Source organism: Babylonia areolata, chromosome 26 (genome assembly GCF_041734735.1).
Source record: "Babylonia areolata isolate BAREFJ2019XMU chromosome 26, ASM4173473v1, whole genome shotgun sequence".
Lineage (NCBI taxonomy): Eukaryota > Metazoa > Mollusca > Gastropoda > Neogastropoda > Buccinidae > Babylonia > Babylonia areolata.
The window spans coordinates 45331756-45351314 of NC_134901.1; the positions used below are offsets into that span (position 1 = coordinate 45331756).

Genomic DNA, 19559 nt, shown 5'->3' on the forward strand with positions numbered 1-19559 from the left:
CACATCTGTCAGTCAACTACACTGACGGCACTGTCCCATCCCTGTAACCAGCATCATCACATCAGTCAGTCAACTACACTGACAGCACTGTCCCATCCCTGTAACCAAGGCACTGTCCCACCCCTGTAACCAGCATCATCACATCAGTCAGTCAACTACACTGACGGCACTGTCCCACCCCTGTAACCAACATCATCACATCAGCCAGTCAGCTACACTGACAGCACTGTCCCATCCCTGTAACCAACATCATCACATCAGTCAGTCAACTACACTGACAGCACTGTCCCATCCCTGTAACCAAGGCACTGTCCCATCCCTGTAACCAAGGCACTGTCCCACCCCTGTAACCAACATCATCACATCTGTCAGTCAACTACACTGACGGCACTGTCCCATCCCTGTAACCAACATCATCACATCAGTCAGTCAACTACACTGACAGCACTGTCCCATCCCTGTAACCAAGGCACTGTCCCATCCCTGTAACCAAGGCACTGTCCCATCCCTGTAACCAAGGCACTGTCCCACCCCTGTAACCAAGGCACTGTCCCACCCCTGTAACCAACATCATCACATCAGTCAGTCAGCTACACTGACAGCACTGTCCCATCCCTGTAACCAAGGCACTGTCCCACCCCTGTAACCAACATCATCACATCAGTCAGTCAACTACACTGACAGCACTGTCCCATCCCTGTAACCAACATCATCACATCAGTCAGTCAACTACACTGACGGCACTGTCCCATCCCTGTAACCAACATCATCACATCAGTCAGTCAACTACACTGACGGCACTGTCCCATCCCTGTAACCAAGGCACTGTCCCACCCCTGTAACCAACATCATCACATCAGTCAGTCAGCTACACTGACGGCACTGTCCCACCCCTGTAACCAACATCATCACATCTGTCAGTCAACTACACTGACGGCACTGTCCCACCCCTGTAACCAAGGCACTGTCCCACCCCTGTAACCAAGGCACTGTCCCACCCCTGTAACCAAGGCACTGTCCCACCCCTGTAACCAAGGCACTGTCCCACCCCTGTAACCAACATCATCACATCAGTCAATCAACTACACTGACGGCACTGTCCCACCCCTGTAACCAAGGCACTGTCCCACTCCTGTAACCAGCATCATCACATCTGTCAGTCAACTACACTGACGGCACTGTCCCACCCCTGTAACCAAGGCACTGTCCCACCCCTGTAACCAACATCATCACATCAGTCAGTCAGCTACACTGACGGCACTGTCCCACCCCTGTAACCAACATCATCACATCTGTCAGTCAACTACACTGACGGCACTGTCCCACCCCTGTAACCAAGGCACTGTCCCACCCCTGTAACCAAGGCACTGTCCCACCCCTGTAACCAAGGCACTGTCCCACCCCTGTAACCAACATCATCACATCAGTCAATCAACTACACTGACGGCACTGTCCCACCCCTGTAACCAAGGCACTGTCCCACTCCTGTAACCAGCATCATCACATCTGTCAGTCAACTACACTGACGGCACTGTCCCATCCCTGTAACCAAGGCACTGTCCCACTCCTGTAACCAGCATCATCACATCTGTCAGTCAACTACACTGACGGCACTGTCCCACCCCTGTAACCAAGGCACTGTCCCACTCCTGTAACCAGCATCATCACATCAGTCAGTCAACTACACTGACGGCACTGTCCCACCCCTGTAACCAAGGCACTGTCCCACTCCTGTAACCAGCATCATCACATCTGTCAGTCAACTACACTGACGGCACTGTCCCACCCCTGTAACCAAGGCACTGTCCCACTCCTGTAACCAGCATCATCACATCAGTCAGTCAACTACACTGACGGCACTGTCCCACTCCTGTAACCAGCATCATCACATCAGTCAATCAACTACACTGACGGCACTGTCCCACCCCTGTAACCAAGGCACTGTCCCACCCCTGTAACCAACATCATCACATCAGTCAGTCAGCTACACTGACGGCACTGTCCCACCCCTGTAACCAACATCATCACATCTGTCAGTCAACTACACTGACGGCACTGTCCCATCCCTGTAACCAAGGCACTGTCCCACCCCTGTAACCAAGGCACTGTCCCACCCCTGTAACCAAGGCACTGTCCCACCCCTGTAACCAACATCATCACATCAGTCAGTCAACTACACTGACGGCACTGTCCCACCCCTGTAACCAACATCATCACATCAGTCAGTCAACTACACTGACAGCACTGTCCCATCCCTGTAACCAAGGCACTGTCCCACCCCTGTAACCAACATCATCACATCAGTCAATCAACTACACTGACGGCACTGTCCCACTCCTGTAACCAACATCATCACATCTGTCAGTCAACTACACTGACGGCACTGTCCCACTCCTGTAACCAACATCATCACATCAGTCAGTCAGCTACACTGACAGCACTGTCCCACCCCTGTAACCAAGGCACTGTCCCACCCCTGTAACCAAGGCACTGTCCCACTCCTGTAACCAGCATCATCACATCTGTCAGTCAACTACACTGACGGCACTGTCCCATCCCTGTAACCAAGGCACTGTCCCACCCCTGTAACCACCATCATCACATCAGTCAGTCAACTACACTGACGGCACTGTCCCACCCCTGTAACCAAGGCACTGTCCCACTCCTGTAACCAGCATCATCACATCTGTCAGTCAACTACACTGACGGCACTGTCCCACCCCTGTAACCAACATCATCACATCAGCCAGTCAGCTACACTGACAGCACTGTCCCATCCCTGTAACCAACATCATCACATCAGTCAACTACACTGACAGCACTGTCCCATCCCTGTAACCAAGGCACTGTCCCATCCCTGTAACCAAGGCACTGTCCCACCCCTGTAACCAACATCATCACATCAGTCAGTCAACTACACTGACGGCACTGTCCCACCCCTGTAACCAAGGCACTGTCCCACCCCTGTAACCAAGGCACTGTCCCACCCCTGTAACCAACATCATCACATCAGTCAGTCAACTACACTGACGGCACTGTCCCACCCCTGTAACCAAGGCACTGTCCCATCCCTGTAACCAAGGCACTGTCCCACCCCTGTAACCAAGGCACTGTCCCACCCCTGTAACCAACATCATCACATCAGTCAGTCAACTACACAGACGGCACTGTCCAGTTCCTGTTTGTCGCTGTGAGGAGGAGAGAGTGAACCAGAGAGTGAACCAGAGAATGAACCAGAGAGTGAACCAGCCTGAAAAAGAGACGTCAGAGGAGAAAAAAAAAAGTCAATGGTTCAGTCACTATCAATCACGATTGAACCTTAGTCATGTTGTCATCACGTTCACACACACACACACACACACACACACACACACACACACACACACACACACACACACACACACACAATCTCTCTCTCTCTCTCCCTCCCTCCCTCCCTCCCTGTGTTGTATCTACCCGTTTGATGATCTCACTGAATGTGATCAAGTCTTATCTTTTTCTATTTTCTGTATGAAGAGGTACAGGATAATGATGGAGGTGGTATGGTAAGGTTGGAGACAAGGTGCGCGTGTTTGTAATTGGACACATACATCCATTGGAGGGATGGCCTAGAGGTAACACGTCCGCATAGGAAGCGAGAGCATCTGAGCGCGCGGGTTCGAATCACGGCTCAGCCGCCGATATTTTCTCCCCCTCCACTAGACCTTGAGTCGTGGTCTGGGCGCTAGTCATTCGGATGAGACGATAAACCGAGGTCCAGTGTGCAGCATGCACTTAGCGCACGTAAAAGAACCCACGGCAACAGAAAGGTTGTTCCTGGCAAAATTCTTAAGAAAAATCCACTTCGATAGGAAAAAACAAATAAAACCGCACGCAGGAAAAAAAAAGAAGAAAAAAATGGGTGGCGCCGTAATATAGCGACGCGCTCTCCCTGGGGAGAGAAGCCTGAATTTCACACAGAGAAATCTGTTGTGATAAAAAGAAATACAAATACAAATACAAATTTACAATTAACTAACTTTTGGTTGAGTTTCGTTTTTCTTTGATTTTGTGTAGTTGTCTGAACAGTTGGGGTTGGTTTGTTTTTTATTCAAGCCTTGGCCCCGTGTATGGAACGTTTACAGCTGATACAAAACATACAAGTAACATGTGATGGAAATCGGTGCGCTGCATTCGCCGATCATCCATTCGAACACAAACAAATGTAACAAACTACCTATACAGCGAACATGTATTCAGTAAAAAATACAACACTTATTTTGGTAAGTGGTTTGGTTGTTTTCCTCTGTTCAATGCATCCTTTCGGCTGGACTTGAAAACTATGTGTACCCCCACATGAATTAAGGGCTGGGTTAAAAAACAACAACAAAAAAACAACTCTGAAGCATCTCTCTCTCTCTCTCTCTCTCTCTCTCTCTCTCTCTCTCTCTCTGTGAATCCTGTGCGTGTGTGCACGCGGATTCATCGGGTGTTTAATTTGTGGCGACAAAGCGAGGGAGGCGAGGAGGGGGGAGAGAGAGAGAACGAAAGAGAGAGACAGAGAGCGAGCGAAAGAGAGAGACAGAGACAGAGACAGGAAAAAAAGAAAGCGAAAAATTGAGTGAAAGAGAGATACACACCCAGACAGAGAAAGGTGGCAGAGGGAGACAGACAGACAGACAGACAGACAGACAGAGAATTCAAAACACAATCAGAACCCACCAGAATAGACCAGAGACGTGTTGTCGGGGCATGCAGAATTCCCCCAACGGACGAATGAGGACCCTGCAATCACCAACAAATGAAGGCGTCACTGCGGGGTCCCTAAACGTCAACCATGAATTGTCCCATTCTTCCTTTTGACAAAAAAGAAGTTATCATGTAGAACAAATTAATGTATTTTGATTCTAGATTTCTTGCTATACAAATGACTGCTTCTGATTATCTTGAATTCCTTGACGAGAAACTGCGTTAAAAACAAACACTATCCATGGTAGTTGTTTTCTTCTTTTCCAGTCTGTTACAATGTCAAAAAGGTTGTCGTTCTTAAACCAGGACCCTTCGTCTTGTTAACATCTTCCCCTGTGCCTACTCACTCATTGTAGCTGTTTTAACCCTTTCACAGCGAAGCTAGCATTTATGCACAGGCGTGGTAGAGGACCCGTGTCACCGAAAGGTAACCATTCATTGGTCTGTTATCCATGAACCTACTGCTTTTAATGTTCGGTGGTAGGATAGGCCATATTTTCTATACACCGCAGGGGGAATCCCCAGCTATTCTTAGCCACTATCTTTTCTGTGTTTATACCACAAGGGAATTGTGTACTCTAAATTGACTGGCGGTGAAAGGGTTAAAGTCTGTTACAATGTCAAAAATGTTGTTGCCGTTCTAAAACCAGGACCCTTCCTCCTGTTAACATCTTCCCCTGTGCCCACCCACTCATTGTAGCTGTTTTAAAGTCTGTTACAATGTCAAAAATGTTGTTGCCGTTCTAAAACCAGGACCCTTCCTCCTGTTAACATCTTCCCCTGTGCCCACCCACCCGCACCACTGGCCTTGAGGGACCGGACCGCCTGCCGGGTGGACTGCAGGTCAGTCTTGATGAGGTCAAGTTTTTCTTGGTGTGCAGTCTGGGCAGTCTGCAGCTGGTTCTGGGTGCAGTTCAGTTCTGCTTGGATGTCCGAGATCTGCTGCTTCATGTCCTCCGTCACAGCCCTGCACATGTCCAGGGAGAGCTTACACGTGACATGGGTGTCCCTGTGTTCTTTCCTTTCTTCGTCCTTGTTTTGGGCAGTTCACAGGAACCGATTAAGAAACCCATGTGCCAGTGGTAACACACAGACACACACACACATGTACGCGCGCGCGCGCGCGCACACACACACACACACACACACACACACACACACACACACACACACACACACACACACACACCAAACTACGCCACACACAAACACGTGCGAGCACAAGGCAAAGACATTTCTTGTTTAGTTCATTATTGAGATATGACTATTTATGTGAAGCCATGATTATAATCGATCCTATTGTCTCAGTGACTATCGATTATCTGACTTGAAAAAAAGTATTTATTTCACCTGTCATTCACGGTATCCCGAGTAAAACCCTTCATTCCTATTTCTCTTGTCGTACATTCTGCAAGCAGTGTTATCTATGTTCTGTACATTCCGAAGGGAATGCTATTTCTTTTCGCCATGGCGGATCTGAAAACAATGTCCTACTGCTGCTGTGTCCACGAGTTGTAACACACATCCCTCGTATCTGCATGTAACATTTTTAGTGTATGACGGATTTTTAGATAGATATACTCCTTTACTTCGCATATAAACACGAAGTCCAAGTTTGATGCACTAGCCCTTCAAAGGTTCGAACCATAGACCCAGGGGCAGTCCTGACAGAAAACTAAGCATTGACCACTTGACTGTCACTCGCATCTGTTTGTCTTGTGGTTGAGTGCATTGTAGCTCCCGTGAACACCAATGCCCATGAGTAGGCCTTTAAGTGAATGGCTGATGTCAACTTCACTGGGTAGGCAACCACATTCCATATTGCGTGTGCTTGTTTTTAAACAGCCAGTCATCTAGGTCTGTGTTGGCCGTTTGTGTGTGTGTGTTTGATGTTTTGCATGAAGACGGATAGGGGAATGTACAGCATAATTATAGTGTGTTGACCTAGAAGATCAGTACTGTGTGTGTGTGTGTGTGTGTGTGTGTGTGTGTGCCGTATCTGTGTCTGTGTGTGCGTCTGCGCGCGCGCGCTCGCATATGTCTGACAGAATACCGACGTAGGATACTCACGGTTGTGTGCACTGCTGGACGCTGTTGCGTAGTTTCTTGAAGGCTTCCTTCAGCTCTGCTATCTCTTCGTTCATCTTCGCCTCTCCTTCTGCCAGCTCTTCCTCCAGCCGACGTTGTTCTTTGGTCTGTTTCTCCTTCAGCCAGGCTACGTCTTCTTGCAGCTCTTCCTTCAGCCTCTCATCCCCTTCCTTCCGTTCTTCCTTCTCGTGTGTCAAGCCCTCTTCCATCCGATCTTTTAAGAGTTTGTCTCCCTCTTTGAGCTGTTCCTTCAGGTTGCTGTACAGATCATTCACTCGTTCCTTGACGACAGCGTCCCCGTGCTTCACGTAATCTTGTAGCTGCAGCAGTGCTGCCGCTGTTCGATCATTGTTGCTGACAACACAAGGATCAGGAGGCAGGGCTTTGTCGTCTTCTTGTGGTGAACTGACCACTGGCCTTGTTTCAATGCTGATAGCGATGGCTAACACAACACAGGACAGAACAGTCCACTCCATAGCTGGGTTTTTGCAAAAACTCCAAGTAGATCAAGTGTGCGAGACGTCGGTGTAGAAAGTCAAACCGTTTGCCTTCCACACGCTCGTTTAGAGATTTTATAGGTGTGCAGCATGTCCCATAAGCCATAGCGACTTCATCTTCATTGGTAGATATGATCACACCCAGCCAATGGCAGCCTTCGTTTCGCCAAAAGCAGCCAACTCAGCGTAACGTCATCAACGTCATTCCACCATAAGCTCCGTCCGTGCAAATATTGCGCATTTGGCTGTCCCCACACTGCCCAGTTGAAACCCCCTATTGTTGATTGCATTGCACGTGAACCAGAGATCACGTGTCAGATTCCTGAAATTAATGAGCGAGCATAGGTCAACATGAAGTGGACTTGATGCTTGGACTGGCGTCAGCATGGCGTGTGCCAAGAATGGTTAGCACTCATGCTGCGACTGTCGGGCCAGTCTGATTGTAAACGAGGGATACTTGATTGAGTAAGTGCCACTCAGACCTCAGTCATTGTGTGAGAATTTGTATTTGTATTGTATTTGTATTTCTTTTTATCACAACAGATTTCTCTGTGTGAAATTCGGGCTGCTCTCCCCAGGGAGAGCGCGTTGCTATACTACAGCGCCACCCATTTTTTGTATTTTTTTCCTACGTGCACTTTTATTTGTTTTTCCTATCGAAGTGGATTTTCCTGCAGAATTTTGCCAGGAACAACCCCTTTATTGCCGTGGGTTCTTTTACGTGCGCTAAGTGCATGCTGCACACGGGACCTCGGTTTATCGTCTCATCCGAATGACTAGCGTCCAGACCACCACTCAAGGTCTAGTGGAGGGGGAGAAAATATCGGCGGCTGAGCCGTGATTCGAACCAGCGCGCTCAAATTCTCTCGCTTCCTAGGCGGACGCGTTACCTCTAGGCCATCACTCCACTTAGAATGACTATGATGGTGTGTCTGTACCGATTCACTGCACGATTCGTTTCCAAAAATCATATGAAAGTTGCCTTTTGCTTTTCATCCCAGTATGTTCACATTTATTGGTCTTTCTAGTTATGGGTGCCAGAGACAACAAAGCAGGAGTTAAGCTGAGGTTAGAACAACAGAAACAAACAAGGTATCTTTATGTTATGATACACACGGAATGGAAACGATAAAGATTGCTTTAGTTTGTCCTTGACATTGGCAGTATATGCTACTTGTTGTTTCTTTATGTAGTGAGTACCGCTACTTTTATATCTAGCAAAGTTTAATGTGGTTGTAGAAACGGAGATCTTTTTGTACATAATACGCATGGTCCTGAACGGTATGAACTCATTTTGTAACTGAACAGTAGTTTATTCTTGCCGAGTAAAGTCACCGTATGTGTCGAATATATAGCACTGGTTTGAATGGAGTGGATAAGTACACATACCAACACATCCCTTTAAAAGATTGGTATTGATATCACTACACATTGGTGTTCATCATGTCCGCAGGTTTTTCACACGTCTTTTGATAGGCTTAAAAGACACTCAGGTGACGGGCGCAATAGCCGAGTGGTTAAAGCGTTGGACTGTCAATTTGCAAGCACAGTGATGTGCAAAATGGAAGTAACCCTGGTGTTACCCTGTGTGCAAGCAGAGTGATGTGCAGAAGGGGAGTAACCCTGGTGTTACCCTGTGTGCAAGCAGAGTGATGTGCAGAAGGGGAATAACCCTGGTGTTACCCTGTGTGCAAGCAGAGTGATGTGCAGAAGAAGGGGAATAACCCTGATGTCACCCTGTGTGCAAGCAGTGTGATGTGCAGAAGAAGGGGAATAACCCTGATGTCACCCTGTGTGCAAGCAGAGTGATGTGCAGAAGAAGGGGAATAACCCTGATGTCACCCTGTGTGCAAGCAGAGTGATGTGCAGAAGAAGGGGAATAACCCTGATGTCACCCTGTGTGCAAGCAGAGTGATGTGCAGAATGGGAGTAACCCTGGTGTTACCCTGTGTGTAAGCAGAGTGATGTGCAGAAGGGGAATAACCCTGGTGTTACCCTGTGTGCAAGCAGTGTGATGTGCAGAAGGGGAATAACCCTGGTGTTACCCTGTGTGCAAGCAGTGATGTGCAGAAGGGGAATAACCCTGGTGTCACCCTGTGTGTAAGCAGAGTGATGTGCAGAAGAAGGGGAATAACCCTGATGTCACCCTGTGTGTAAGCAGAGTGATGTGCAGAAGAAGGGGAATAACCCTGATGTCACCCTGTGTGCAAGCAGAGTGATGTGCAGAAGAAGGGGAATAACCCTGACGTTACCCTGTGTGCAAGCAGAGTGATGTGCAGAAGAAGGGGAGTAACCTGGATGTTACCCTGTGTGCAAGCAGAGTGATGTGCAGAAGAAGGGGAATAACCCTGACGTTACCCTGTGTGCAAGCAGAGTGATGTGCAGAAGAAGGGGAGTAACCTGGATGTTACCCTGTGTGCAAGCAGAGTACGTGTGATTAATGTCTTAATGAACGACAAAGGAAACACATGATGAGGCAGTTGTCCATTAGCTCTACCCAGGTAGACAGCATGTTGTGCCTATCACTCTTTTCACATTCCAGCATTAAAAGGAAAACGGAAAATATTTCTATTAGATGAAAAAGACAGAAAAAAAAGTTGAAATTGAAAAACACTTTCAAACCTTTTTTTTTTTTTTTTTTTTAAACCGAAGACGCAAGATTAAAGGAGAGAAGAAAAAGAAGAGAGATTTCTCAGATGAGGTGGGAGGCTGTGACATGGGAAGACTAGAAATCTTGACCACAGAAACCACCATAAATTATAGAGCTGATCCAGTGAAATATCATGTCTTTCTTCCAGGGCGGTTCAGCTCAGTGCAGACAGACAGAAGAGGGAATAACAGACTGAACGTCTATGACAGCTTCTGAAGAAAACAGCGAAACCGGAAAAACAACAACAACCACCAACCTTCCAGTCCAGACACACCTGTTGCAGTCAAAGAGAACCAAAACATTTGATGGTCAACGTTTGGTACAACCACCCAGTATTTAATGAAGAAAGCAAACCTTGCACAATCACATGACAAAATCAACTGGCTGCAGACATTCACCTTGCACCCCATCCCATCACTTCACACTTTCCAGGCATGCACCATCCACATCTCGGGGCCGTGGTGTGACACACAGGATGCAGCACTGACACACCAACACCCAGCCCACTAGTCTCACTACAGTGGGGTCAACAAAACATAACAGGTAAGGGTAGTGGGGAGAAACTAAAAAAAAAAACCACAGAATGTCTAAAAATCTTCTTGAACACTCTGCTCAGTTACACCAAGGCTTGGTGTAATTGTTACTAAATAGCTAACCTGCCCACGGCTAAAAGCAGGCTTGCTCAAGACAACACTACCTTCACCTGAGAGCCAGGTAAAGCAGAACTGCTCAAGACAACCCTGCCCTCGTCTGAGGAGATAAAAGCTGGCTTGCTCAAGACAACACTACCTTCACCTGAGAGCCAGGTAAAGCAGAACTGCTCAAGACAACCCTGCCCTCGTCTGAGGAGATAAAAGCTGGCTTGCTCAAGACAACACTACCTTCACCTGAGAGCAGGTAAAGCAGAACTGCTCAAGGCAACCCTGCCCTCGTCTGAGGAGATAAAAGCAGGCTTGCTCAAGACAACACTACCTTCACCTGAGAGCAGGTAAAGCAGAACTGCTCAAGGCAACCCTGCCCTCGTCTGAGGAGATAAAAGCAGGCTTGCTCAAGACAACACTACCTTCACCTGAGAGCAGGTAAAGCAGAACTGCTCAAGGCAACCCTGCCTTCACCTGAGTTCCAGAACTTTCTTCCCAAACAGGCCTCTCAACCTGTGGGAGGTTCAGGTCATGGTCACTTCTCCATGGTACCTGTGTACCTGCAGGACAGCTGATGGCCGTCTCATTACTTCTGGCACCTGAAGGACATTTACCCAGCCCACTGCTCAGGGCTATATCTGGGCTGGTTTGCATGAGCTGTCTTAGTGACGCTAAGTTTGCTTAGCGTTAACCCATTCAACCCTGGAGAGTTTTACAGCTTCCATGCCACACTGATGTGGAGAAAAAACCGCATTATGTGTGGACACTTCCAGAAATACAGCGGAGGTCAGTTCTCTTTTATGCATATTTAGAAACATGAAAACCGTTTTAATGAGACAATTTTTGATGCCAGAACAATGCTCAGGACTCAATGAGTTAAAGAATTTTCCAAAGTCTCCGGAATATGCATCCACTAAAGAAAATCCTTCATACTATGCAAACTTAGTGCTGCTAAGATCGCTCAAGCAAACCAGCCTTGGGCGAGCGGAGAACACAATGCTCCTAAGACTGCTAATGCAACTAGCTGCTGAAAACAACTGGGAAATCTTGTCAAAGATTTGCATCCACGTTGTTTCGCTTATGACAAGTGCATTTGTTGTTCAGCGTCCCATACTGTACAAACTGAAGAGGACACATGTCTCACTCCTTGTGAGCATGGGATGAAAAATAAAACAGAAAGCAAGCCACTTCACTTCTAAAAAATCATTCCTGACTAAAAAGAATCGCGTTCCTCACAAATGGTGAAAGAGACACCGCTGCAGGATACTAACACACAGGGACAAGGGGGATAAAATACTAACGTGATGATTTCCAGTGGATTTCTTAAAAGACACAAACACATACAAAACATTGATGACATGATCACCTGAAACACGGAAACGCTGTGATCAGCTGGGTGCTCACTGTGAACTGTACAGCCTTTATCACAACTGTCTCTACACACACAGTTAAGTGTTTGCTCTGCAGTGTGCATCAGCTACTGTGTGATTTGTACACACGACAGCCGCAGCACTAGATCTGCAAAGAAAAACTACAGCACTGACACTGACTCAAAGAGTCTGAAGCGATGTCAAGTATGATGTCCTATAACAGATCAGTTTATGAATGCATACTGTACGCTGTTTACATGCCACTTCCAGACAGTAGCAACACAGATTTGTCAAATTCCACTGACTCCAAGACGGAGCAATCAAAGCGTGCTGGTTAATAATAATTTTTTTTTTAAATCAACATCTATCATTTAAACTGCATGGTTGGTCACTTTCCTAGCTATACCAATGCTGTCTCATGTTGTTTCCAACAGGAGGGTCCCAGCCTTCTGCACAGCCTTCAGAGACAAGGGAGGTAAGGAAGTGTCACCACAGAACACCAGCTCCATATCATTTCCAACACCAACACTTCATACAGGACAGTGCAGCATAATATTACAACACAACATTGTACACACTAGACAAAACAGTGAAACACTTGTGTAAATGACAGCTCAGTCCATATACACCATCAAAGGATTTGATCTACAATAACACATAGCACAGTAAACATTGATCAATAATCTGGTTTCAGAGCAGAGAAACGTCAATATCCAATAACACACAAATAACATCAATAAACAACACTACTTCTCAACGTAACACACAAACAATGGAAGAATAACAATGATGCCACAAATACGACAAGTTAAAAAAAGACAATACAAATATCAATGGATACATCAATTAAGGATTTAAGAGAAGAAAAAGAAATCTTACAGTCCGTATGTTTTGAAAAAGACACTGGCCTCATTGCACTTGAAGTTTTGTTGCTGCATCATTAACACTTGTTCAAATTCCTTTTTCATGGCGGTTTTTTTTTAATGGTATGTCATTATTTTCATAATTACTTCCATTCACATTGTTAACCTGCTCACCAGGAAACACACTAAAAAAAAATTTTTTTTAAAAACAACAAAAACAAACACAACCAACCCACAAATGAAAAAGAATAAAAATACAAAATACACATCATTACCCAATGGAAGCATCATGTTTCACGTAATCACAGCTCTCCTGTCTCGGCACACATCTGTCACCTTCCACCTGAACTCTCCTCTCCTTGAATCAAGAAAATAAAGATTGAAATTCAACTCAGATGGGTGCAATAGCCGAGTGGTTGCAGCGTTGGACTTTCAATCTGAGGGTCCCGGGTTCGAATCTCGGTAACGGCGCCTGGTGGGTAAAGGGTGGAGATTTTTACGATCTCCCAGGTCAACATATGTGCAGACCTGCTAGTGCCTCAACCCCCTTCGTGTGTATATGCAAGCAGAAGATCAAATACGCACGTTAAAGATCCTGTAATCCATGTCAGCGTTCGGTGGGTTATGGAAACAAGAACATACCCAGCATGCACGCCCCCGAAAGCGGAGTATGGCTGCCTACATGGCAGGGTAAAAACGGTCATACACGTAAAAGCCCACTCGTGTACATACGAGTGAACGTGGGAACATGTATTCCTGCATTACAAAAATTCAGCATCTGAATTTTTTTTTTCCTTGTCTGGCATCCCAGTGGTATGGAAATGATTGATTTGTTAAGTCTTCATTTTTCACTTAATTCCTATTTGCTAATTTCTGGTCAGTTCAACTATCACGTTCTCCCACACGTCTTCCTACAGTCCTCCACATGAAACAAGGAAAACAAACCGAAGCTGGAAACGTGGGAAACTGGAGCGGAGAATTTAATGGGATTAAATAAAAACTGTTTGGAACCATTATAGTGGATGCATATATTAAAAAGGAAATTTTCTATCTAAAATTACGTTTAAATGACATACTTACAGTGACTCAACTAGTGCAGACTCCGGCAGGGGTCTGACATTCCTGTCCTGTGCAAACTACTATCCGCCTATGCGGAGAAAACGAAAGTACTACAATCGAAGATCTCACTAAAACTACACACACATGTTGTTAGTGAGAAAGACTAGTATCACCCAATGCTTTGTTGATTACACCAATGCAATATTTCTAAATGTAGGTCAAGTCACCTTACAAACAACAACAAAAAAATCAACTGCAGATTCAGGCACAAATGATTACAAGTAAAATATATATATATATATATCCATGAACAAAAAAAGAAAAGAAAAAGAAAAGGGAACTTAATTTTTTTTATTTTTAATTTACCCTCACAATAGACGCTCTGCTTATTCTAATCATCACCTGTTACCTGATTCTCAGGTCTGATGACACAAAGATGTGCGACTCACATTCTGCCCACGCTGGGTTTTATCACATCTCAAACTGACACATACCCACCAATCACATGTCACAAATATACACAAGCACGGTTTTTCACAGCAAACACTCCTTAAAAATTCCACTTAAGCATTTCTGAAACATGGAGCAAGCAATATAACGATAACCCTCTCTCTCTGTCACCGTGATGTGACGTTAATACTCTCTGGCTACTGTGACCTTCACCTCTTGAAAAACAAAGATAATGGCGGCCGTGGCCGCACAAAGAAGAAACACGACTGGCCAAACTGGTTGGTGAGATATGTTGAGCCGCAGCCTGACTGACGGTCTGACCATACAACGCCACACTGGGGCGAAGGAGGAGAAAATGGTTAGTTTGTTCCGATTTGTAACTGCTGCACATCAACATGCACATTAGTTCATGTACGTACATTCAGCCACTCTTCCGATTTGTAACTGCTGCACATCAACATGCACATTAGTTCATGTACGTACATTCAGCCACTTGTTGACACTCCATACGCTCACATCATGACAACATGTGAACACACACAGAGTCACATCATGACAACATGCGAACACACACAGAGTCACATCATGACAACATGCGAACACACACAGAGTCACATCATGACAACATGCGAACACACACAGTCACATCATGACAACATGCGAACACACACAGAGTCACATCATGACAACATGCGAACACACACAGAGTCACATCATGACAACATGCGAACACACACACAGAGTACAATATCTGATATCCCCATCCAAAAGTTGGAAAAGGTTCTGCACAGTGAATGAAAAATATTGGCACATATATGTCAAGTGTACATGAAAAAAAAAAAAAAGTTCAAGCCTTCAACAAAAGTAAATTAACCATGACTTTTGTTTGGTTGGTTGGGGGGGGGGGGGTGTTGTTGCATATTTGCTTGCTTTTTTTTTTTTTTTTTTGCTTACTTTTTTCCTTTTTTCTTTTTTTTCTGGTTCAGTCATATTTCACATCTCTGCTTCACTCACTCACTGACACAAAAGCTGAATGATCATACATTGCTATCCGAACCAAAGCAGCCAGTTATATCACAGGCTGACCCCAAAGCATCAAGTGGAATGACTGCAAAATGAGCAATGCAGGACAACAAGAACCCCATCCAACACAGCAATCACGGGCACAACAAGCCCACCACGTCAAAAGCCACACTGTCCAACACCCCAGGCACACAGCAATCAAGGGCACAGTTCAAACAGCTGAACACAGCCACCACAATTCAAATATGAAAATCTGTAAGTTCATATATCATGTTCCCCAAGCAAATGATTGCCTATGTGTCACATGAGTGTGCAGTAGGATATAAAGGTTACTAAACCACATATAAAATGATTTGTTTTTAAACACACACACACACACACACACACACACACACACCAATTATCCACCCAAAGTACAAGCACATACAAAATATTAATAACAATAGGTTTATGAAACTCAATTTGTCATAAATTCGAAAGCTTGCGTCTGTGCAGCTGATGGCGTCAGTCACTGCTGTGTACAGCCCAACCCACCACAACGGGTAGGAATGTGAAGTCTGTCTTACACTCTAAATGAATAACTTGAAATGTGCAAAATATGCAGCACCTTCAGAAGAATCAGTGCAAAAACGGCAGTCTAAATGTCAGCACTTTTTTTTTTTTCTTTTTCTTTTTTCCTCTAATGGTTTTTGGGAGGGTTGGGGAGTGGGGGGCTCATTACAAACTAACCAAGACAAACCAGAAAACTGAAAACAATTCAACGACTGACTGCAGCACATTCATTGTACACTGAAATACACTGCTTTTTTTTTTGCTTTTTCTTTTTTGCAAACTATACATATCGTCACTGAACAGCTATCAGAAAATAAACACACACTTAGCTTCTATACAAGTGCACCCAAAGCTAAATCAGAACACTTGTTGATAAATCAGGGCTGAGAGCAGACAAGAGGACAGGGCCATCATCCCCACTTCATTCTACAGCGTCTGATCAAAATCTTCCCTGTACTGGACATATTCCATGTGTTTCTTTCTTTTTCTCTTCTTTTTTTCCTTTTAAAACAGTTATTACTTTTACTGAAAAGAAGGCCATTTCTACCCAAAGACAGAAAAATCACATGGCACTGGGGGCTCCGATACACACAGCGAGTTACAAAAGCTTACACCTGGAACTGCAAAAACTGTTGGCCAGGAGACGAGAGCCACTGGCACAGGGAGCTCCGATACAAACAGCGAGTTACAAAAGCTTACACCTAGAACTGCAAAAAACTGTTGGCCAGGAGACGAGAGCCATTTGTACAGCAACATGCATCCACAATTCACACCCAGTTCCATGACACCCACCTCACTGGCTCCCCGCTTATCACATCTGCCTGGTCTGACTTCAAACACACTGTAACAATGTGCACACTATCACATGTAAACACATTCAGCATTTCACAACAACAGTGATTCGTGTAAAAAACACGTCCAAGTTCAAAACATTTTTGTATCTAACATCTCGTCATCACAATTTGCGCAAGTTCGATAAATGCATGGTTTACAATGTCATACATGAAGCCTACATGTATACATTATCAGTGGCTTAGAGTTAAGATGTAAGTAATAAGCAGTTCTGCTTCTAAATAATGAACATTTAGTTATATATGAAGACTCACTCCTTGTGAGCTCTGAAGAAGACTAAATCTGGTTAGGACAACCCCTCTGATGTGTGTGTCTGTGTCTCTGTGTGTCTGTTAGTGTGTACATGCCAAATGTGTATGTAACAAGAGAAAACACAGAAATGGATATAAAAACCAGGGTGATACTGGCCACAATTATCATGCTGATCATAAAACTCTAATTAGTTACCAACATAAAAACACTGGTTCAAAATTGCTGACACTTTATTTCCTTAGTATGTCAGAAAATCTTAAACAAATGTTCTTAATTCAAACTGTTTTACACAGTATCATGAACAACTACCTTTGTCTGCCCAGACTTGGCATTCATCACAAGCCATTAATGTGAACATTTATTATCATGTGTTTACACAACTATGGTCAGTGTCCAGTATTTTTATGGGTTTTTTTTTTTCTTATAGCCTTTTTGTTACTATCTTCCTGAGTGTATTTATTGGGACATGCTTAAGTTTTTTTCTGGCATAGTATGATACACTGCATGGTTGTATATCAGGTAATCTGGATCCAATCCTTTATCCTCCACATATTATACTGACAAACTGATGTGTTAGGAATCATAAAAATCATTTTCAGCATTTTTATATAGTGAAGCCTTGATGTGTGCGATGTGTGCGATGTGTGCTTGATGTTACAACAATAATCAATCCACACTTCGTGCTTTCACAGGAAGGTGCCTCTTCAACTGATTTCCATGTTCAATGATTCCCTAATTTGATGGAATTTGATGCTGAACTTCCCCACAGTGTTCGACAAAAGCTCTCAGAAACACAACTTTGTCCATGCTTTTCCCCAGGGTAAAACATATCTGCAACATCTTTAGCAATCCTATGTCAGAGTTTCTATCACTGCAGTCTTAAAGAGCTTTCTTTACCAGCCATTGATGTCACAGTTTCAAACTGGATGCAAAATATATAGCTGGAGTATAAAAAATTCTTAAGGATGGCAGCTATAGTCAAACATTTGACCTGAGAGTAACTAAATATCTCTTCATTTTTTCAGAAAACATTCAGAGGAACATAGCAGCTTCTTACATACGTCAAGATGTATGTGTGCTCAACTTATTTTTTTTTTAAATCACCTGAAAATCTTCAGAATATTCTGGAAAACACACAGATCTTTTCATAAATCTTCTTCTAGTATTAATTATTTTGACTCAAAAGAAAAACTATATATATATATATGTCGTCATTGGCCTCCTCCTGTCTCAAGAGATGGTGGCTGCACCAGAAATGTAGCATATATATAGAGAGAGAGAGATAGAAAGAGAGAGAGAGAGAGAGAGAAACAAACCTAACAATTTTTTTTTAAATCAACATCAATTTTTAACGCTCACTTTCTTCCCCAAATCACTGACCTTACTTCATATCAAAAGATGCAAACGCTTATGGAAAAAGAAGAGAAAAAAATCACAGGCACTGAAAAATCATCCACTGAAAGAAAGTGCACAATAATCAACACATCTGTTTTTTCCTTCATTTCACTCTCAATTATACAAAAAAACCACAAAAAACCAACAACAAAAAACCCACAAAAACCTGGAAATTGCACAAGCAACAGAACTACAAGCAAGTCTGCACTCTTCAACCATTGAGCATCAGACAACAGAGCTGGACTGTCCCGAGGGAGACAGTGGCGCTGTGAGTTGCGACGTGACTGTTCGGTACTGGCAGGCACTCTGGGTGGTTGGGGTTCTCTCTTGCTTGCAGGGTGACGTGCACAAGCCTTCGCCGTTTTTTTGGGTTTGTTTTTTTAGCTGCATCCAGGATTCTCCTTCGTCAAGTTACAGGTGGCCAGGATGTATGTGTCTGTGTGTGTGAGTGACTGTGTGTGCAGGCATTGATATTAACCCATCTGCGCCAGTGTGTGTGTGTGTGTGTGTGTGTGTGCTGTCACCCCGACCCCCCGCCTGTGTTTTATTACACAGGTCAACACATGTTAACGACTTTGTGAATCGTGCATCTAAGCATACTCCATTTAAATGGATTCACAATCACATGCGTAATATGTTCAAATGGAAGCATTTCTATCATCAGAAAAAAAAAAAAAGAAGCAAGAAAGAAATGTGTGGTCTGACTCTAACAAAATGGCGAACAAAGAGAAGGTAATTCCTTGCAGTTTATTTCAGGCTTTGTCACCAGCTGTCACCACCAGCACTTTTTTCCCCCCTGTCAGTTGAAAGCAAGGAGTGAAAACAGTTCACACAGCACTACAGATTAGAAATTTAATCTAATTTCATGTTCATATTGATAGCAGCATTATCTTACTTATTCGTCTGTTCATTTGTTTTATTTCTTCATTTGCTGTTTATGAATACGTTAGCTGATATTAATGACACTGTTTATGAACAAGTTACCTGATATTAATGATACTGTTTATGAACAAGTTGCCTGATATTAATGATATGCTACATCAGCCGTCATGGTAAAATTGAAATGCAGCATGTGAGCACAGTATGAGCTTTAAACTTTTTGATGCTCTTTTGTATTTGCTTGCATTTGTAAACCATGT

The 19559-nt window shown here is 44.3% G+C and overlaps 1 protein-coding gene across 1 annotated transcript in view; it reads right to left on the reverse strand.

Annotated features, from left to right (window-relative positions):
• The window catches only part of LOC143300654 (uncharacterized), a 9345-nt gene extending 1844 nt beyond the window's left edge, over window positions 1-7501 (reverse strand). The window contains exons 1-3 of the mRNA XM_076614483.1: window positions 6799-7501; window positions 5523-5695; window positions 4702-4764 (exon numbers count right to left, since the gene is read on the reverse strand). Of these exons, the coding sequence (XP_076470598.1) occupies window positions 4702-4764; window positions 5523-5695; window positions 6799-7292 (730 nt within the window). The 5' untranslated portion in view covers window positions 7293-7501. The remainder of the gene's footprint in view (window positions 1-4701; window positions 4765-5522; window positions 5696-6798) is intronic.
• Between the last annotated feature and the right edge of the window lie 12058 nt (window positions 7502-19559).